At 48.5% G+C, this 18073-nt stretch overlaps 1 protein-coding gene across 3 annotated transcripts in view; it reads left to right on the top strand.

Moving 5' to 3' along the window:
* PEAK1 (pseudopodium enriched atypical kinase 1) overlaps positions 1 to 18073 on the top strand; it is a 294399-nt gene that overhangs the window by 220662 nt on the left and 55664 nt on the right. For all 3 annotated transcript variants that reach the window (XM_040969691.1, XM_040969690.1, XM_040969692.1), the window contains one exon: positions 13847 to 17144. In XM_040969691.1, the coding sequence (XP_040825625.1) occupies positions 13960 to 17144 (3185 nt within the window). In that variant the 5' untranslated portion in view covers positions 13847 to 13959. The remainder of the gene's footprint in view (positions 1 to 13846; positions 17145 to 18073) is intronic.

Raw genomic sequence — 18073 nt, 5'->3', positions numbered from 1 at the left:
TCCAAGAGAGTTATATGTCTTAGTCTAAGGAATTCAAATGTATGATTTGGCAACTGTGAACTAATGGTTTTATGAAGAAGGAAAGTAGTAAGTAAAGAGTTGTATTTGGGGGGAATTCAGAGATAAGGAGATAACCGCATACTAGCAGATAAGCAGCAATGAAATCCAAGACTCGCATTGTGCCTAGGAGGGCCAAAGTGAAAGGACAGATCCGAGACAGGATGTAGTAATGGGCTGGGGACAGCATGAGAACTGGGAAAAGTCGGTTGCCCAGCCTGCCCACCTGCTAGTGTCGTAAGGCCTCCAACAGAAGTGTTACGCACATTTTGCAGGCCACGCAGTTGTGTCTATGTGGGGAGATCTAGCAGGCAACCGGAAGCCGAACCCCAGATCCTCAGAGCACAGGAGTGGCAGTAGGCACTCTGGGAAGTTCTTCCTTCTATCAGTATTTGGGACTAGACAAGATCACAGAAGAGGTGGTTAGAAAGAAGTTCCTCTTTTTTTTTAAAAAAAAAATGAAGCTTATTTGAAAGGCAGAGTGATAGAGAATGGGACAGAGTGGGAACAAGAGAAAGAGCGAGTAGAAAAGATCATCTGTCTGCTGGTTCATTTCCCAAAAGGCCAGAAGGGTTGGAGCTGGGTCAGGCTGAATCCAGGAGCCTGGGGCTCCATCTGCATCTCCCACATGGGTGGCCGGGGCCCAAGGATTTTGACCTATGCTCCACTGCTTTCCCAGGTGCAGAGAGATTCTTTTTAAAATAGGTACTCATGGAAAAGACATTTAGAAACTTTTTTTTAAAAAGTACATTTGAAAGGCACAGAGACACAGAGCCCTCCCAGCCTGTGGTTCAGTCCCCAAATGCCTGCAACAGCCCAGCAGCTGCCTACTCCTAGAGCACATATGGGCAGGAATGCTGGAGTCGGGGGGGTGGAGTCAGACACTCCACAGGATGAGGGCATCTTCACGCTGCGGGAAGCACTTGTCCCACCTCTAGGATTGTATTCATGGAACCAACCACATTGTGTCCCACCTTGCCTCCTGTCAGAGCATCCCTCCTCTGAGTGGTGTTAGACTACCCTGGGGCCAGGCCATCCCTCCTCCCGTCAGCTGACAGCACCATGGGAGAGCACCTGTCCAAGAGAGGGCACTGTTTCTGTGCAAGACTTAAAGTTCATGTCTCAAGCAGGAACGATTAAGTGGTTAAAGAGATCAACAACCCAGGTAAAACTCTCCATGTACCTGTCCACAACAACTGATCCCTAACCAGCACTGTTACCAGCACTTCCATTGGCATGGCTTCCTGGGTGCCCAGGTTGGGGGTCAGAGACAGGACGGAAAGCGCTGGAAACAGGCCACTCCCCTTCATGCCTGCCTCTGCATAGAGACTTAGGAGAAAATAGTTTGTATTTATGAAGTGCTGATGATGAGCCAGCTTCTGAGCTATGTCCTTTATGTATTTTATCCTCATTTGTTTCCAGATCAGCTCTGTGAGGTATATAGTTGTGGTATTCCTTTTACAGATGTTTAGAAAATTAATAATGCTTGTATAAATAAGACATCAAGAGGAATGCTTACCTTAAAAAAATAGAAAATGCTGTTTTAAGCACTACTTTTCAAACGTCAGTAATTTATAAATTCTCCCTTTAAAACATTTTTAAAAGATTTTTGTATTTGAAACACAGCATTACAGAGAGTAAGGCAGAAAGAGACCTTCTATTTGTCGAGCCAGGAGCTGGGAGCTTCATCTGGGTTCAGCCATGAATATAGCAGCCCAAGCACTTGGGTTATCTTCCATTGCTTTCCCAGGTACGTTAGCAAGGAGCTGGATTGAAAGTGGAACAAACAGGATACAAACCAGTACCCATAAGTGTAAAGTTTATTTCATTTTTAAGGAAGATTTATTTGTGACCAATGCAGTAGCATAGCATGCCAAGTCTCTACATGCAATGCTGACATCCCACATGGATGCCAGATCAGATCCTGCTTGCTCCACATCCAACCCAGCTACTTGGTAATGTGCCTGGCAAAGCAACAGAAGATGGCCCAGCCCTTTCAGGGCTCTCTATCTCTTCCTCCTCCTCTCTGTCACTCTGCCTGTCAAATAAATAAAAAATAAATAATTTTTAAAGGTTTATTTGCTCATTCATTTATGCATTCGTTGAAAGGCAGAATGACAGAGAAAGATCTTTCACTTGCTGTTCACCCCCAAAAGAACTACAGCCACCAGGATTGGGGCCAGGCTGCAGCCAGAAACCAGAAGCTCCAGGTCGCCCATGTAGTGGCTGGGCCCACATACTTGGACCATCATCTGCTACCTGCACATTGGCAGGCAGTGGATTCACAGGAGTGTGGCGGGCATCTGGGCCGGCACTCCAGTATGCGTTGCAGGTATCCCAAGGAGCCGCTTAACCCACTGTACTGAAACACCTGCCACAAGAGACCCCCCCCCCTTAACTGAAAAAATTAAAAAAAAAAAAAGACATGCTGCAATCTGTGAGTGTTGACATATATCATTATAATTTTACTTAAGTACAAACAAATATAAAATTAGGTATAAATTCCCTATGCTTATGTTTCTCATTTAGCTATAAACCAAAGCAAATTTAAAAGTTGAGTACCAGAAACACCCCATGAAATGAATGAAATGTAAATGAACATTAATTTAGCATGATAGCTGATGTCTTGCTGAAGCCAAACTGCTGCTCACAATCCAAGGGCGCACTGCCTGTTCTGCTGCCACCATGCCTACCCTGCCACCGTGCCTGTCCCACCACCGTGCCTGCCCCATCACCATCCCTGCCCTGCCACCGTGCCTGCCCCATCACCATCCCTGCCCTGCCACCGTGCCTGTCCCACCACCGTGCCTGCCCCATCACCATGCCTGCCCTTCCACCATGCCTGCCCTGCCACCGTGCCTGCCCTGCCACCGTGCCTGCCCTTCCACCGTGCCTGTCCCACCACCATGCCTGCCCCGTCACCATGCCTGCCCCCCAACCACCATCCCCTCTGCAGCTTTCCTTGCCCTTGGCTCTCTGCTGTGTTTCTAGCCAGGCTGCTGAAGATCCAAGTTTGGTACCACATACAGCAGTTGCCCTGTGTGTCATCCTGGTCTACACTTGATGGGACCGCATGTACACATCAGGTGAACTCCTTTCTTCCTCATCACTTTTTATGTCGAAGGGAGCGAGCCTGGTGTCAAAACCACACGGCCACGCCAAGGCACATAGAGACCTAGAAATGAGACCGACTCACGAGGTTCATCAGAAGCCGTTACAGTGATCATGCCTGAGTTTATATTAGTTTATCGTTGACATAAACTTTGCTTTCAGTTTAATATTCAGCGTTTTTGGTGGACTCACAAAACCTTGCAGACATATCCTGGATTGTAGTTTGAGAAGTACTTTCTTAAAATGTGTTTTAAAGCCATCATGTATTCATAACCATCATAAAAATAATCCTCTTTTTTTTCCAAATACCTGTACCAATAAGACGAGTTTATTATTGCCTTGAAAGTAGTAAATCTATATTTGTTTGAAGTGTTATGTAATTCACACTTTGATTAATTTAAAGTGCTCGTTCCTTCTTCTAACAATCTAAATTATAAATGATTTACAGTATGCACAGTTCACTGTTTATTGTGGCTGGGGAAGCAAAATGTAGTTTAATTGGAAGAATCATACCTTCTACCAAAGCTACAAGTCGCACGAGACAATAAGCTTCGCAAGGGGGAAAGGGTGGTGACAAATGACATTCTCTCCTCTAGTTCTGTCGCTGCAACTCTCCAAGTGGGGCATTTTCAGAGTAAGCAGCTGTCTTTCTTCCCTTTTCGTCCCAGTTTCTTCCCCCACTTGTGTGTGTGTGTGTGTTTTACCTTTTCGATTCTTATACCAATACTGTTGTTTCTCCCCCTTTTTTTTTTAAGATTTATTTATTTTTATTGGAAAGACGGATGTACAGAAAGGAGAAGAGACAGAGAGGAAGATTGTCTATCTGCTGATTTATTCCCCAAGTGGCCGCAACAGCCAGAGCTGAGCTGATCCAAAGCCAGGAACCTCTTCCAGGTCTCCCACACGGGTGCAGGGTCCCAACACTTTGGGCCGTCTTTGACTGCTTTCCCGGGCCACAGGCAGGATGCTGGATGGGAAGTGGGGCCGCTGGGATTAGAACCGGCACCCCATTGGGATCCCTGCACATGTAAGGCAAGGACTTTGGCCACTAGGCTACTGTGCTGGACCCTTTTCCCTTTTTTTTTAAGAACCCAAAGATGACCTGTCCTCTCAAGTCTCAGTCAGTGTGACTTCCTGATGTAGCCCATGATCCAGCCCTAAACAGGTGGCCCTGAGGAGAGGGGCTGTGGAGAGGGGGAGCTCAGTGCACGGTCAGCAGAGAGTCACTGTCCACTCCAGGGACCCCCTCCGCACCAAGGTGGCTCTGACACAGAGAGGGCTGGCTGGAACAAGTGGCCTAACTTGCTTCCTCATATTCACTTTCTAACACTCCAGAGCCCAAAAGAGACAGCCACGAGCTGTGAGTTTACCCTGGTTTGTTCTGTGGAGAGCACAGGGCTGCCCAACCGAGCCCTGAGCCAGACAGATGTGGCGGACAGATGTGGCGGACACGGCCACCGCTGCCCTGTGGGCCACCACCCTGAGGCTGCCGCCCTTGTGCCTTAAACGCTGAGCTGCCCCGTCCATGCAAATGCGGATACCCTTGGCCGTCCTGGCTCTGCCATTGGCTAGCTGTGTGACCTTGCGCAAGTCTGTAGGGCTAATAGCGGCGTGCACATTGTAGGAGTTTTGTCAAAATTATTAGCTGTCAAGAGTAAAGTGTTTCAAATAGTGCCTGATACTTAACAGTAAATGCTGACTTAGAATCATTATTCAGCAACCATTCATTCAGTATGTAGCATGTGCTAAGCAAGCCAAGAGATATGAAGATAAAAAAACATCCTAGCCCTTGCTTTCTGAGGACCTATTACTGAGTTTATTAAAATAATAATAAATAGTAGTAATATTAGCACTAATTAACTAGTTCAAGTGACTTGAGTGAAGAGCCTGGGCTTAAATCCTGGCTCTGCCTCCGATCCTAGCTTCCTGCACACACAGACCCTGGGAAGCAGCAGGAGCCAGGCCGCTACCACCCATGTGGGAGACCTGGACTGAGTTCCTGGTTCCCGGCGTTGGCCTGGTCCAGCGCTGAGAATGGCTGTTGCGATCACTTGGGAAGTGAGTGAGCGAGTGGAAGACTTGTCTGTGTGTGTCTGTCTGAGCCTCTGCCTGTGTGAGAGGCGGCTGAGTAGCTCAGTGGTGCTCTCCTGCACAGGTGCGCTTGCTGCTGCACAGCTCTCATCCTGAGAAGACTTGGAACACTATCGTGATCAGAACGGTTGGAAAGGGGCAGGCTTCTGCCTTCTGGTAGACCTCCCCTTGTGTTTTCCAAGTCAAGCAGCTTTTGCTTTGTTTCCTTCTTTGGACAAGAGAACTTCATGTCTCCAATGTTGCCTGTGTGTTTGGGTGCTTCTGTTTTTTCTTTTTGCTAGCCCTCAAGATTCTTTTTACTCATGGAATTTCCATTTGTGTACCAAGTTAAAGCTGCATTTTATCTCTTGCAAAACCTCTTCCTGTAGCTTTGCTTTCACTTCCTCTCCCCACCCTGTTAGTCATATACTGAAGGGTTTGGCAACTGGTTGAGGTGTCGGGTCAGCATTTTTTCCCGGTGGGAGAAGGAAAGGTTGGGAAGAGTGACGCGGAGCTACTTGTCACATTTTCCTTCCCGTTCTATATAAATGATCCGCATGTTCCACTGCAAAAGCCTAATGAGAACCCTGGCTTGTAAACGCCACCCCAGCATCCTAGGGACGGGATCCCATTTAAACGCAGCTCCTCGCTGGGATCGTGCTTACCAAGGCTGTGTCTAGCAGGGACGGTCCTCACCTCTGCCTCTGTGACACTGTGACAGATCTTACGGAGAGGGGATGGCCCTGGGAAATCAGAGGGAGCTTAGCATTGCTGCCGCCCTCCTCTGGGGGACCGATCCTGCTGGGGTGCTGCTCTGCGGAGGGGGGGGAACACCTTATTCACACTCCCCTCCGCTTCCCCAGAGGGAGCTGCTGTCCATCCCGAGGCACTCCCACCCTTTCCGCTGGCCAGTTTACATCAACACTGAGGTCCGGGTGCATTTGGCTGTTATGCATCAAGTCTGCCTGGGACTGCTGAGCTGAAAGCAAACTAATTATTGTCACTGTGAAGCTGTAGAGAGCGTAAACAACAGTAATAGGTTCTTAAAAAGCTGTCGTGGCTTGAAGTGAAATAGGCTACTCCTGAATAGCTTTCATCTCTAGCCGCAAGGGCTTTGGTCCTGAAAACGGTCAGATATGGAATAGGATTTTAGATCCTGGAATCCCCGCTGGCTTCAAGGGGGCGTTTACCCACTGAACTCTCCTGTAGCCTATTCCATCCAGAGGGTTTGTTGGGAATTTATAAGGACCATTGAGACAAACAGAGCCGCTCTTATCAAACTTCCCATGCAAGCGTTCTGTGTCAGAACTGTGCCAGCAGAAGAATACAACACACCAGCATGGATGGCCATGCTTCCTTGTCTAAGTGCCTGGGGGGGACAGATTTCTTCCTCCTTCAGTTTAACTTTGGGGGCTGGAGTTTCCCATTTGGGGGGGTGGCATCAGCACAGAGCTGGGAAGCTGCTTTGGCAGTGGTTGCCACTGAAGTCATTTCCAAAGACGAGGCTTGCTCCCCAGGCCTCTGTGCATTGGACACGGCTTGCACTCTCTGTGAGCCTGGTCTGAGTTAAAATACTTTGGACAATGTCGTTAAGTGCACATCTTTGTCTCCAGACGTAATTGGTGTTTCAAAAGGAGTTGCCAAGTTCAGGTTTTGTGGCTTATACAGCAGCTCCATCTGGTGCTTGTTAAAGGTGTTTGCTTGGTTCGTCTCGGCTTCATGGCAGCCTGGACGCAGATGGACTAGAACTTGCAAACAGTGCCAAATCCCAGATGGGTTCTCACGGCACAAAGCCCTGGCATGAGCTAATCGTGTTCCTGGTGAATCTCATTTGCCTAGATTGTAGATGATGAAATAGCTGCTAATCAATTCCACAGCCATCTTCTGAGTGAATACATTTACTTCTTGTCCTCCAAGTAGGGGAATTAGTGGACCAATCTTGGAAAAAGAAAATGTACTGTACCACTGACAAAGGGAGAATTTTATCTGTCTCTTATCAGGAATGACTTAGCTTGGTTAATAAGATATTAGGCCAGGATGGCTTATTCTTTAGCTTTCAGTGCCAAAATAGTACTAAGTACCCAAGGAAGTTTTGTTTTTAAAACTCTCAGTGTTGACCAGACCTGCTGCAAGCTGTTACTAAAAGTTACTTCTGAATCATAGGATTACACATGGTTTCTGTTTTCTTTATGCTTTTGTGAATTTGCATAGTGAGCATGTACAAAAAAAGAAACATTTTGAAAAAGCAAAACATACATACGAGGCAATGATCTTGAGTCCCCACTCTGGGTCCCTCTTACTACAGCCTAGAAGAGTCACTTTGCCTCCTGGGCTTCAATGTATTGTCCGTGGAACAAAAGACTTGAACTAGGGATCTTCCTAAGATCTCTGATTAGCCCCACTCTCCTCAGCCTCTCCTGTCTCCTTCATGTTGCCCCAATATCATCATTTAACACTATCTCATTTCACCTTAAGATAAAGAAATCCTTCTGAACACCAGTTATTCCCAAACCCTTTCTTTCTTCCATTCCCACCTCCACTCCTCCAAAAACTTATCTACCATTGCAGTGTTGCTGTATTCTTCCACCACACCCACACACTGTACTTCACGCCAAGGCCACTGTCAAGCTCACAGGGCCAAGTCCAGTGAGCACATCTAAGTCCTTCCTTTTCATCCCCTTTCATCATGAGATCCTACTTTACTCACGTCAGCACTTAATTTTGTTTGTTCTAAATGAGAGAGATCTCTCCACTGGTTTACTCCCGGAGAGATGCTCACAACAGCCAGGGCTAGTTCAGGCCAAAGTCAGGAGCCTGACACCCCATCCTGTTCACCCAGTTGAGTGGCAGGAACTCCTGAGACATGTCTGCCTCCCAAGCTGCAGGAGCTGAGGCGCAGGACTCTGACGGGGTCCCCTGACACTTCTTCCCCGTTGAGAGTTTCCTGTCCTCCTGTCCTGCCCTCCTCAGGCTGTTCTCTATTCAGCCGCCCTCACTGTCTTCCGCTTTGTAAGTTAGCTTTACTGAGGTCGAAGATGCAGATAGTAAACACTCACCTTTTTTTTTTTTTGTGCACAGCTCTGTATGACTTTTGACAAATGTATGCAATTGCATCACCACTCACACCACACATTCAGATGACCTACATCACTTCGCTGCAAACCTTCACGTATCAGCGTTAGAGTAAGCACGTCGGCTGCAGCGGATGCTGTCGAGTGAAGCTGCTGGATTCACTTTCTAAGAAACTGCCAAGCTGCTTTTTCAAAGTGCCTGAACCACCACATTCCTGCCCATAATGCATGAGCGTTCTGCTTGCTCCACACGCCTGCTAGCGGAAGTCCATTTTTGTTTTTGTTTCACCCATTCTGATAAATGTGTAGCAGCAGCCCATGAGAGCTCTAACTTACACACTCTCATGATGAATGCTGTTTAGGCTCTTATAAGTGTATACATGTAATCCATGGATCTAGAGCTGGTAAGGTTTCTGCTTTCTTTAGCTTTGGAAGTTGTTTATACCTTTTGCATTCAAAGTCCTTTATCATTTACATGATTCACCATGATTCACCAAAAAAAAAAAATACTTTTTTCTTCTTATCTGCAGTTTGTCTTCATTTCTTTGTTGTATTTCTGGCAGACCAAACATTTTTCAATTTTATGAAATTATCGGTTTTCTTTTATTACATGGTTTTGATTTTGTGTGTCAGAACTCTGCCTAACCACAAGGATTTTTCTCCTGTGTTTTCTTCTGAAAAACCTCACAGTGTTAACATTTTATACGTAGGTCTGTGGCCCACTTCAAGTTCATGTATATGTATGGTGTGAGGTATAGATATGGGTTCATTTATTCATTTATTTGCCTATGAATTTTCCAGTTGCTCCAACATCACTTGTTGAAAAAATTATCCTTTTCATCTTAGTCAAAACTCAGTTGACTACACTTCTGGGGTCTGTTCACTGTTGTGCCGTCATCTATATCAGATTCCAGCAGCCCACCTTATCTGTAAAGGTCCACATTGTCCCTATTTCAGGGTTTTACAGGGTAACAGCAAAATGAAAGATACTCTTTATATACTTATATAACGAGAGAGAAAACAAATTTCTTTTTTAAGATTTCATGTATTTTTATTGAGAAGGCAGATTTACAGAGAGCAGAGACACAGACCTTCTGTCTGCTGGTTCACTCCCCAAGTGGCCACAACGGCCAGAGCTGAACTGATCTGAAGCTAGGAGCCTGGAGCTTCTTCCGGGTCTCCCATGCAGGTGCAGAGTGCCAAGGCTTTGGGCCGTCCTCCACTGCTTTCCCAGGCCACAAGCAGGGAGCTGGATGGGAAGTGGAGCAGCTGGGATATGAACTGGCCCCCATGTGGAATCTCAGCACATGTTTTGAACCCAGCCACTGGGTCACAACACCAGACCCAGAAGACAAATTTCTGAAAAGTTTTCACAGAATTAAAAACATAATGATGTACAATTTTTTTTTAATACAGGTCCATTAGTAAGTCCAGAATTCTTTTTGGGAAGAGTGTTAATATTTTTGCTTAATTAGAATTCAAAGTCAGTGTTTCGTCTCATCAAAATTGATTCAAATGTTCATCTGCTAATACATACCTGTAATGACATTTCAAATGTTTTTATTGCTGCCAGATGTCTTTCCACACAGGTGGTACATGTGCCAGCAGAACCCTTGTTAATTTAGGGAGTTGGAAGTGCCACAGGCAGCCCCTGTGGTGGCTGTCCCACACACCAGATAGTGCATACGCATAAACAAGTCAGAGAAACTGTGTTCCGCTGGAGCCCCGGCTCCGCGCTCAGAAATTCAAATTTCGCATAATTTTCACTTGTCACAAGAGCCATACTGTTCTTCATCTGCTTTCTTTCCCCAACCATTTGAAAATACAAAAAGCATCCTTGGCCTAGGACAAAAGCACAGACAAGCTTCACATGGGCCAAGGGCAGGCATCTGTTTATCTTCCCCTCTGACCTTGCCCCATCGAGGGTTCTCTGCCCTCGCCTGTACTACCCTGTCAGGATCACTCTAACGCTACACTACGGCTGAAATTCAAGTAGTGTGACTCTTTCACCTTTTTTTTCTTAAAGATTTATTTAAAAAAAAAGTTTTTTAAATTGGAAAGGCAGATATCCCAGGCCACAAGTAGGGTGGGAGGTGGAGCAGCCAGGACACAAACTGGCATTGATAAGGGATCCCAGTGGAAGAAAGGCGAGGATTTAACTACTAGGCCCAATCTTGGGTTTGTTTGTTTGTTTGTTTTCAAATTTATTTTTGGTTATCCCACTTACTTGACCTTTCCTAGAAATCTTAGGATCAGTTTCTTGATTTCTACCCCCCAAAACAATCATGCTTTGATTTTTTTTGAAAAAGGGTTGTTTATTTTTTATTGGAAAGTCAGAGGAGGAGAGAGAGAGAGGAAGATCTTCTGTCTGACGGTACACTCCCCAAGCAGCCATAATGACCAGAGCTGTGCCGATCTGAAGCCAGGAGCCAGGAGCTTCTTCCAGGTCTCCCATATGAGTGTAGGGTCCCAAAGCTTTGGGCCATCTTCTACTACTTTCCCAGGCCACAAGCAGGGAGCTAGATGGGAAGTGGGGCCACCGGCTTAGAACCTGCACCCATATGGGATCCCGATGCATGCAAGGATTTTAGCCGCTAGGCCACCATGCTGGGCCCTCTTCCTTTGATTTTGATTGGAATTATGACAAACCTGAAAGATTTGAGGAAGAAGGACATCTCAGTAATATTGAGAAACTTGATAAATCTCTCAATTTATTTCAACCTTCATTGGCTAGTCTTATCCAACATTTTGTAGTTTTTCCACATGCAAATTTCAGATTTTGCACATATTTGTTATGTTTATCCCTACATATATTATGTTTTGGGGTCAACATCATCTTTAAAACTGCACATTGGAGGGCCCAGCATAATACCCTAATGGCCAAATCTTCGCCTTGCATGCTCTAGTATCCTATATGACTGCTGGTTCATGTCCTGGCTGCTCCCTACTTGTGGCCTGGGAAAGCAGTCGAGGACGGCCCAAAGCCTTGGAACCCTGCACTTGTATGGGAGACCCGGAAGAAGCTCCTGGCTTCTGGCTTCAGATTAGCACAGCTTCAGACATAGTGGCCACTTGCAGTGAACCAACAGATGGAAGATCTTTCTCTCTGTATTTCCTTCTCTGTGTAAATCTGCCTTTCCAATAAAAAATTTAAAATCTAATTGTTTTCCTTACTCAAGACCTATAAGTGGCTTCCCAATATCTTGTATATGAGGTCAGGATTGTATAAAAATAAAGGCTCTACACAATCTGATCTCAGCTCTCCTTTCCATCTGATTTTATGCCACCATTGGCCTTGCTCTTGGTGTTCAAGTCTCGACCTGGAGGAGATGGCTTTTAACATATGTGAAAGAGTAGGTTGGCGTCTTCAAAACCACACTTGAAGAATGTGCTTTGTCCTTACCAGGTTGCTGAGCTCGCGGCATGGACCTCTTTTTGGTCCTTCAGTCTGTACTTCTCCCACTGAGGCACGGTGCTCTGTGGCATTGTAGGGTGCGGAAGACCAGAGCGGCCCGCAGGGTCCCTGGATTCAAACAGTTCTCCACCCCGGCACTTTGACCACTGTTTATTCTCTTTCTGCTAAACATCCAGACATAAGAAAAATATATAACTTGAGTCTCAAAAGATTTCAAAAACTAATGGGGAAACTGACAAGGGGCCTCCATGACGCCCCTGGAGAAATAAACAGCCCACTGGGACTTAGGGTACAGTAAGGCTTCCAGACTTGCAGTAAGGGAGACAAGGGTCACATCCTGAAAGTCTAAGGGACGTGGGTTCTGCCCTGTCAGCTCAAGGGATCCAGCATTTAACCACATGTGGAATTACCTGGGAAATGTGTCACCACTCAGGTTCCTGAGATGGGAAGGGTAGATTTGCAGTGGTTCTGCTAGGTGGTTCTTCTTTAGCTCACAGCCCCCTGTCTGCACACTGACACCTGAGAGCCAATGCATTAGGCAAGACTGGGTCCAAGAATAGTTTCTAACCTTATTAGTAGGATCGGCTATACTGGCATTTTACAAAGTTAACTCTGGTTGAAATATAGAATGAACAGTAGAACCCCCAAATTCTGATTCAGTAGGTCTGGCACCAAACCTAAGATACTTGTTTGTCTGAATTTTTTTTTTTTTTAGGTTTATTTTATTTATTTGAAAGACAGGAAGAGGAGGAGGAAGGGGAGGAGAGGTTAAGGAGAGAGTTTGATCTTTCATTTCCTGGTTCACTCCCCATGTAGCCACAATGGCCAGGGCTAAGCTAGACCATGGCCAGGAGCCCCAGAGGTCTCCCATGTGGGAGCAAAAGCCCAAGCACTCGAACCATCTCCGGCTGCTTTTCCAGGCACGTTGGCAGGGAGCTGGATCGGAAGTGCAGCAGCCTGGATGCTGGTGTCACAGAGGCAGGCCTGTCCCACTCCACCACAATGCCAGCCCCAGATGCTGTGAACACACTTTGACTAACAAGGGTTTAGGGGTGGACTGGAACGGGTGATACAGGAGGCACGGAGATCAGTTACCATCTTATCACAGCCACCTAGGCAAGAGCCAGAGTGCTTCTGAACTTTTAACAGTAACTGGAAATGGCACAAGAATAGGTTGCAGTGAAATGCCATGAGCGCAAGTTAGCAAGGCTGACAGAGTTTATGAGAGGCGGAGCTCAAGTCAGGAGAGAGGTGTCATGACTGAAGCTAAGCTCCAACCTAGGTAGATGGCAATGATATTAACTGGGACACAGGACAAAGAAAGATGGCTACGGTGGGAGCGGGGTGGAGCAGACTTGCTTAGGGAAGAGTCATGTCTCGGAGTTGAGAAAAAGGGCAATCAGAGGATTCGTTTTGAATGCATTGACTTTGAAGAGTCTCAAGGAAACGTATCGGAAATTTCAAGGGCAAGTGGAAGTGAAATCCATAGTAAACTAAAAAGTATTACAAAGATTGATTGATAACAGAAAGAGCATCCCCAGGGAGGCAAGGCTGCCTTGCTCACCTCGTGGCTACAGAAACATCAAACAGAAGATTGCATAGGATTCAATAAGTGTGTATAAAACTATAGCGAAAAGGCTGACAGCTGGGGCAGATGTTTAACCTAGTGCTTAAGAGACTTGTCTCCCATCAGAGTACCTGAGTTCGATTCCCAGCTTTGGCTGCAGACTCTGACTTCCCACCAGTGCAGACCCTGGGCGGCTGTGGTGAAGGCTCAGTGAGTGGGGTCCTGCCACCCACCTGGGAGAGCTGCATGAACTTCCAGCTGTAGCCACAGCCTGCTCTCAGCTATTGAGGACATTTGGGGAGTGAACCAGCAAGCAGATGAGAAATCTCTCTTCCACCCCTTTTCCTTTCCTTGTCTCTCTGCCTCTCGATGTTAAGGGAAAAAAAAAAAAGAGGGTGGTGGCTAGCAGCTTTGAAAAATATAAAGTACCCTGATTAGTTCATCTCTTTCTTGTAAAGAAAATTTTAAGAATGAATATAGAATCTTGTCGCTTGCCTCATGATGCCTTTCCCATTCAAGTTTGTTTTCTGCTTTCTCCTCCCCGCCCGCCCCCAGCTTGATGGTACTTGGAAGAGCTGCTGGAGCACAGAGCAGAAGCGGAAACTAACCAGTGAAAGTTTGGCCATGCACTGAATGGAAAGCCTTGTTGTGAAGTTCCGTTTTTAAACATGTCTGCTTGTAACACCTTCACTGAACACGTTTGGAAGCCTGGTGAATGCAAGAATTGCTTTAAACCTAAAAGCTTGCACCAACTGCCCCCAGACTCTGAGAAGGCACCCGCCACACATGGCAATGTGAAAACGAATGCCAATCACAGTAATAACCACCGCATCAGGAACACCGGAAATTTCCGGCCTCCTGTAGCTAAGAAACCCACTATAGCTGTGAAGCCCACGATGATGGTGGCAGACGGGCAAAGTGTGTGTGGGGAGCTGAGCATCCAAGAACACTGTGAGAACAAACCCATCATCATGGGATGGAACCGAAACAGAACTGCCTCAGGTCAGAAAGCACTTAACAATAATAACGAAGACGATGTCGAAGGATTTAGCCCCATTCCTAAGCCTTACGGCCCTACCGACAACACAAAAAAGATGTCAAATAACAACAATGGCCTGACCGAAGTGCTCAAGGACATCGCGGGCTTGGTGGGCTTGGACGGCAGCCCTGAGGTGCGAGGCAGCGAGGCCAACTCCAGGGAGACATTCTTGGGGCGGATAAACGACTGCTACAAACGGTCCCTGGAGAGGAAGCTCCCCCCGAGCTGCATGCTCGCTGGCACCAGGGACGCCCAGGGCAAGCATGTGGTTCTGAGCGGAAGCACGGAGGTCATCAGCCACGAGGGCGGTCGGTTCTGCTACCCCGAGCTCTCCAGTGGCGAGGAGAGCGAGGAGGACGCGCTTTTCAGTCCCTTGGAGGAGGAACGCGAGAGCTGGGACGAAAGTGATGAGGAGCTACTGGCCATGGAGATCCGCATGAGGGGCCAGCCTCGCTTCGCCAACTTCAGGGCCAACACGCTGTCTCCCGTCCGCTTCTTCGTGGACAAGAAGTGGAACACGGTCCCCCTGAGAAATAAGTCTCTGCAGAGGATCTGCGCCGTCGACTATGATGACAGCTACGATGAAATCTTGAACGGCTACGAGGAGCGCTCTGTGGCCTCCTACGGACAGGGCAGCGTCCAGAGCATGCTGTCCTCCGACTCCACCTCCCCGGATTCCTCTCTGACGGAAGAATCCCGTTCAGAGACAGCCAGTAGTTTATCTCAGAAGATCTGCAACGGAGAGTCACTGTCTCCTGGCAACCCGGGACCTCCTGAGGACGCGAGGGAGGCTGAGCCCAGTCCTGAAGCTCTCGCTGGTGGTAACCGTCTGGAGAAGGACCCATCACAGGCTATCAAAATCCCGGCAAAAGTTCCAGAGACACACAAAGCGGTCCTCGCTCTCCGGTTAGAAGAGAAAGATGGCAAAATTGCCGTACAGACCGAGAAGCAGGAGTGCAAAGCCTCCACGGAGGTGGCAGGGCAGGCCGTGACCATAAACCTCGTCCCCGCGGAGGAGCAGGCGAAGCCCTACCGGGTGGTGAGTCTGGAACAGCCCCTGTGCAAACCATACACAGTCGTGGACGTGTCGGCCGCCATGGCCAGCGAGCACCTCGAGGGCCCTGTTAGCAGCTCCAAGGGCAAAGGTTCTGTGTCCACACCAAACTCTCCTGTGACTTCTACTGCGCCGACTCCGGGACAAATAAATGCCCATTTCCAGAAATCCAGTGCAATCCGATACCAGGAAGTATGGACTTCCAGCACCAGTCCACGACAAAAGATACCCAAAGTTGAGCTCATTCCCGGGGGAACTGGACCAAATATCCCTCCCAGGAAAAACTGTCACAAATCGGCACCTACATCACCCACGGCTACAAACGTGTCCTCCAAAACCATCCCCGTGAAATCACCTAATTTGTCTGAAATAAAATTTAATAGTTACAACAATGCCGGCATGCCGCCTTTCCCCATCATCATCCATGACGAGCCCACTTACGCTCGGAGTTCTAAAAACGCCATCAAGGTCCCCATTGTCATCAACCCAAATGCATACGACAATCTTGCCATCTACAAAAGTTTTCTGGGAACAAGTGGAGAGCTCTCAGTAAAGGAGAAGACCACAAGTGTGATAAGCCACACCTACGAAGAAATAGAAACGGAAAGCCCCTCCGCCGCCTCCTCCTCCTCCGAGAAGACCACCAGCAAACCCAGCGAATGCACTCAGGCCAAGGTGTTTTCCAACAGCACAGAGCGCAAGAGGGGCTCCGTAGCCCAGAAGGTGCAAGAGTTTAACAGCTGTCTCAGCCGGGGTCAGTCTTCACCACAGAGAAGCTACGGTTCCAGCCACAGCTCTCCAGCCAAGATCCCTAGAAGCCCACGAGAGCCCGGGGCCAAAGCAGATGGCGCTGGGGAGGCCCCGGCTGCAGTCACGGGGGCAGGTGGCAGCCGGGAGAAAGCCAGCACGGTGCTCTCTCAGATAGTCGCCTCCATCCAGCCCCCATTGTCCCCTCCGGAGGCCGCGCAGGCCAGCCCCAAGGCTTGCAGCGGGGAAGAGCTTGCTGTGGGCGCTCCAGGGGCCGAGGCTGCCAAGAGCGCCCCGAAGAGCACGCCGGTCCGGCCCAAATCTCTCTTCACGGCTCAGCCCAGTGGGGAGACCGAGGCACCTCAGACCCCAGAAAGTCCCACCACCAAAGGACCGAAAGATGCACCTGCCAAGCCTGTCATCTCCCCGCCCTCCAGATTAGTGGCTAGCCCCCAGGGTGAGCCCGCGCCGCCCTTCCCTCCACCACGCTCCACTTCCTCCCCTTACCACGCGGGAAACCTGCTGCAGAGGCATTTCACCAACTGGGCCAAGGCCACCAGCCCCACGCGCTCCACGGAGGCCGAGTCCGTGTTGGCCTCCGAAGGCAGCAGGCGTGCAGCTGACGCGAAGCCCAAGCGCTGGATCTCCTTTAAAAGCTTCTTCCGCCGCCGGAAACCGGATGAGGACGATGAGAAAGAAAAGGAGCGGGAGAAAGGGAAGCTGGTGGGCCTGGACGGCACGGTCATCCACATGCTGCCGCCCCCTCCGGTGCAGCGGCATCACTGGTTCACAGAAGCTAAAGGAGAGTCCAGCGAGAAGCCGTCCATCGTCTTCATGTACAGGTGTGACCCGGGCCAAGGCCAGCTCAGTGTGGAGCACAGCAAGGCTGGAGCAGACCAGAGGGCCGGTTCAGATAAGGCTGGGTCGGAGGCTGCTGCGCTGCCACCGGACTCGGAGAAGAAGCAAAGGAGCCATTCCTCCCCCTCGCGGATGCATCCTCAGAAACTGCTCAGGTACGGAGGGGAGACGGGGAGACGGGCATAGCGCGGGAATCTCCTCCAACGCGCCTGCGTGGCAAGGTGCTCGGCTTCTCACACTTTTTGAAATTGCCTGGGAGCAGCACTCCCGAGGCCATCATTTATCACTGTGTTCCCGGATTAGAATATTATTAGAGTGATCGCATTACACAAGCAAGGTTCTCAACCCTGCATCTTAAGCTAGAGTCGGCCCCGCTGCATTCTGGGAAGTGCAACTGGGCTTTCGCAGGCCCATGGCAACTTGAGTAACAGTTAAGGAAGATCTTCCGAAACAAGAAATGGGGCCAAAGGGGATACCGCCTGAAGGAATTTCTTTCTTCTCCCAAAGTGTTCATCTCCATGCGCATTACTTTATTTTAAGGGAATATTTGTTCTGTTTCCTTGCCGCCTCTTTCTGTGTGGTGCGTGGGTTGGGGAGCTGGCAGCGTGTGGTCACTTAGCATCGCGGAGGTGAGTGGGAGAAGCTGGCAATGCAGGCGAGTGTTGGAATCCTTGCTTCAGCTAAGGCAGGCCGTGTACCCAGCTCTTGAACATCTCAGTGGCTTAATTGGTTTCTTGCTCTGCACACGGCACATCCCAGATATGTACTTCAGATCCTCAGAAAGCCCTGTGCAGTCTGCATTCTTCAGATAGGAAACCTGAAAACCAGAGGACAGGCGAGTCACAGAGCTGGTCCTCACCAAGGCTGAATTCCAAACCCGGGCATGTTTCACCCGGAAGTGCATGTCCTTTCCCAAGATGTAATGTTGTTGAAGAGCCCAGGATCAACCAAGACAGCTGTATTTTCACTTGTAATCCTCCACGTGAACATTAGAGCTTAGGAAGCCTGAACTTTTCTTCCTCACTTCTTTAAAAAAGAACTTTCATTGGAAAGTCAGATACACAGAGAGGAGAGACAGTGAGGA

Source organism: Ochotona curzoniae, unplaced genomic scaffold (genome assembly GCF_017591425.1).
Source record: "Ochotona curzoniae isolate NIBS_2020 unplaced genomic scaffold, NIBS_Ocur_1.0 scaffold_4701, whole genome shotgun sequence".
Taxonomy (NCBI): Eukaryota; Metazoa; Chordata; class Mammalia; order Lagomorpha; family Ochotonidae; genus Ochotona; species Ochotona curzoniae.
Note: the sequence above shows the minus strand (reverse complement) of the source record. Positions and strands in the feature narration are given on the sequence as shown.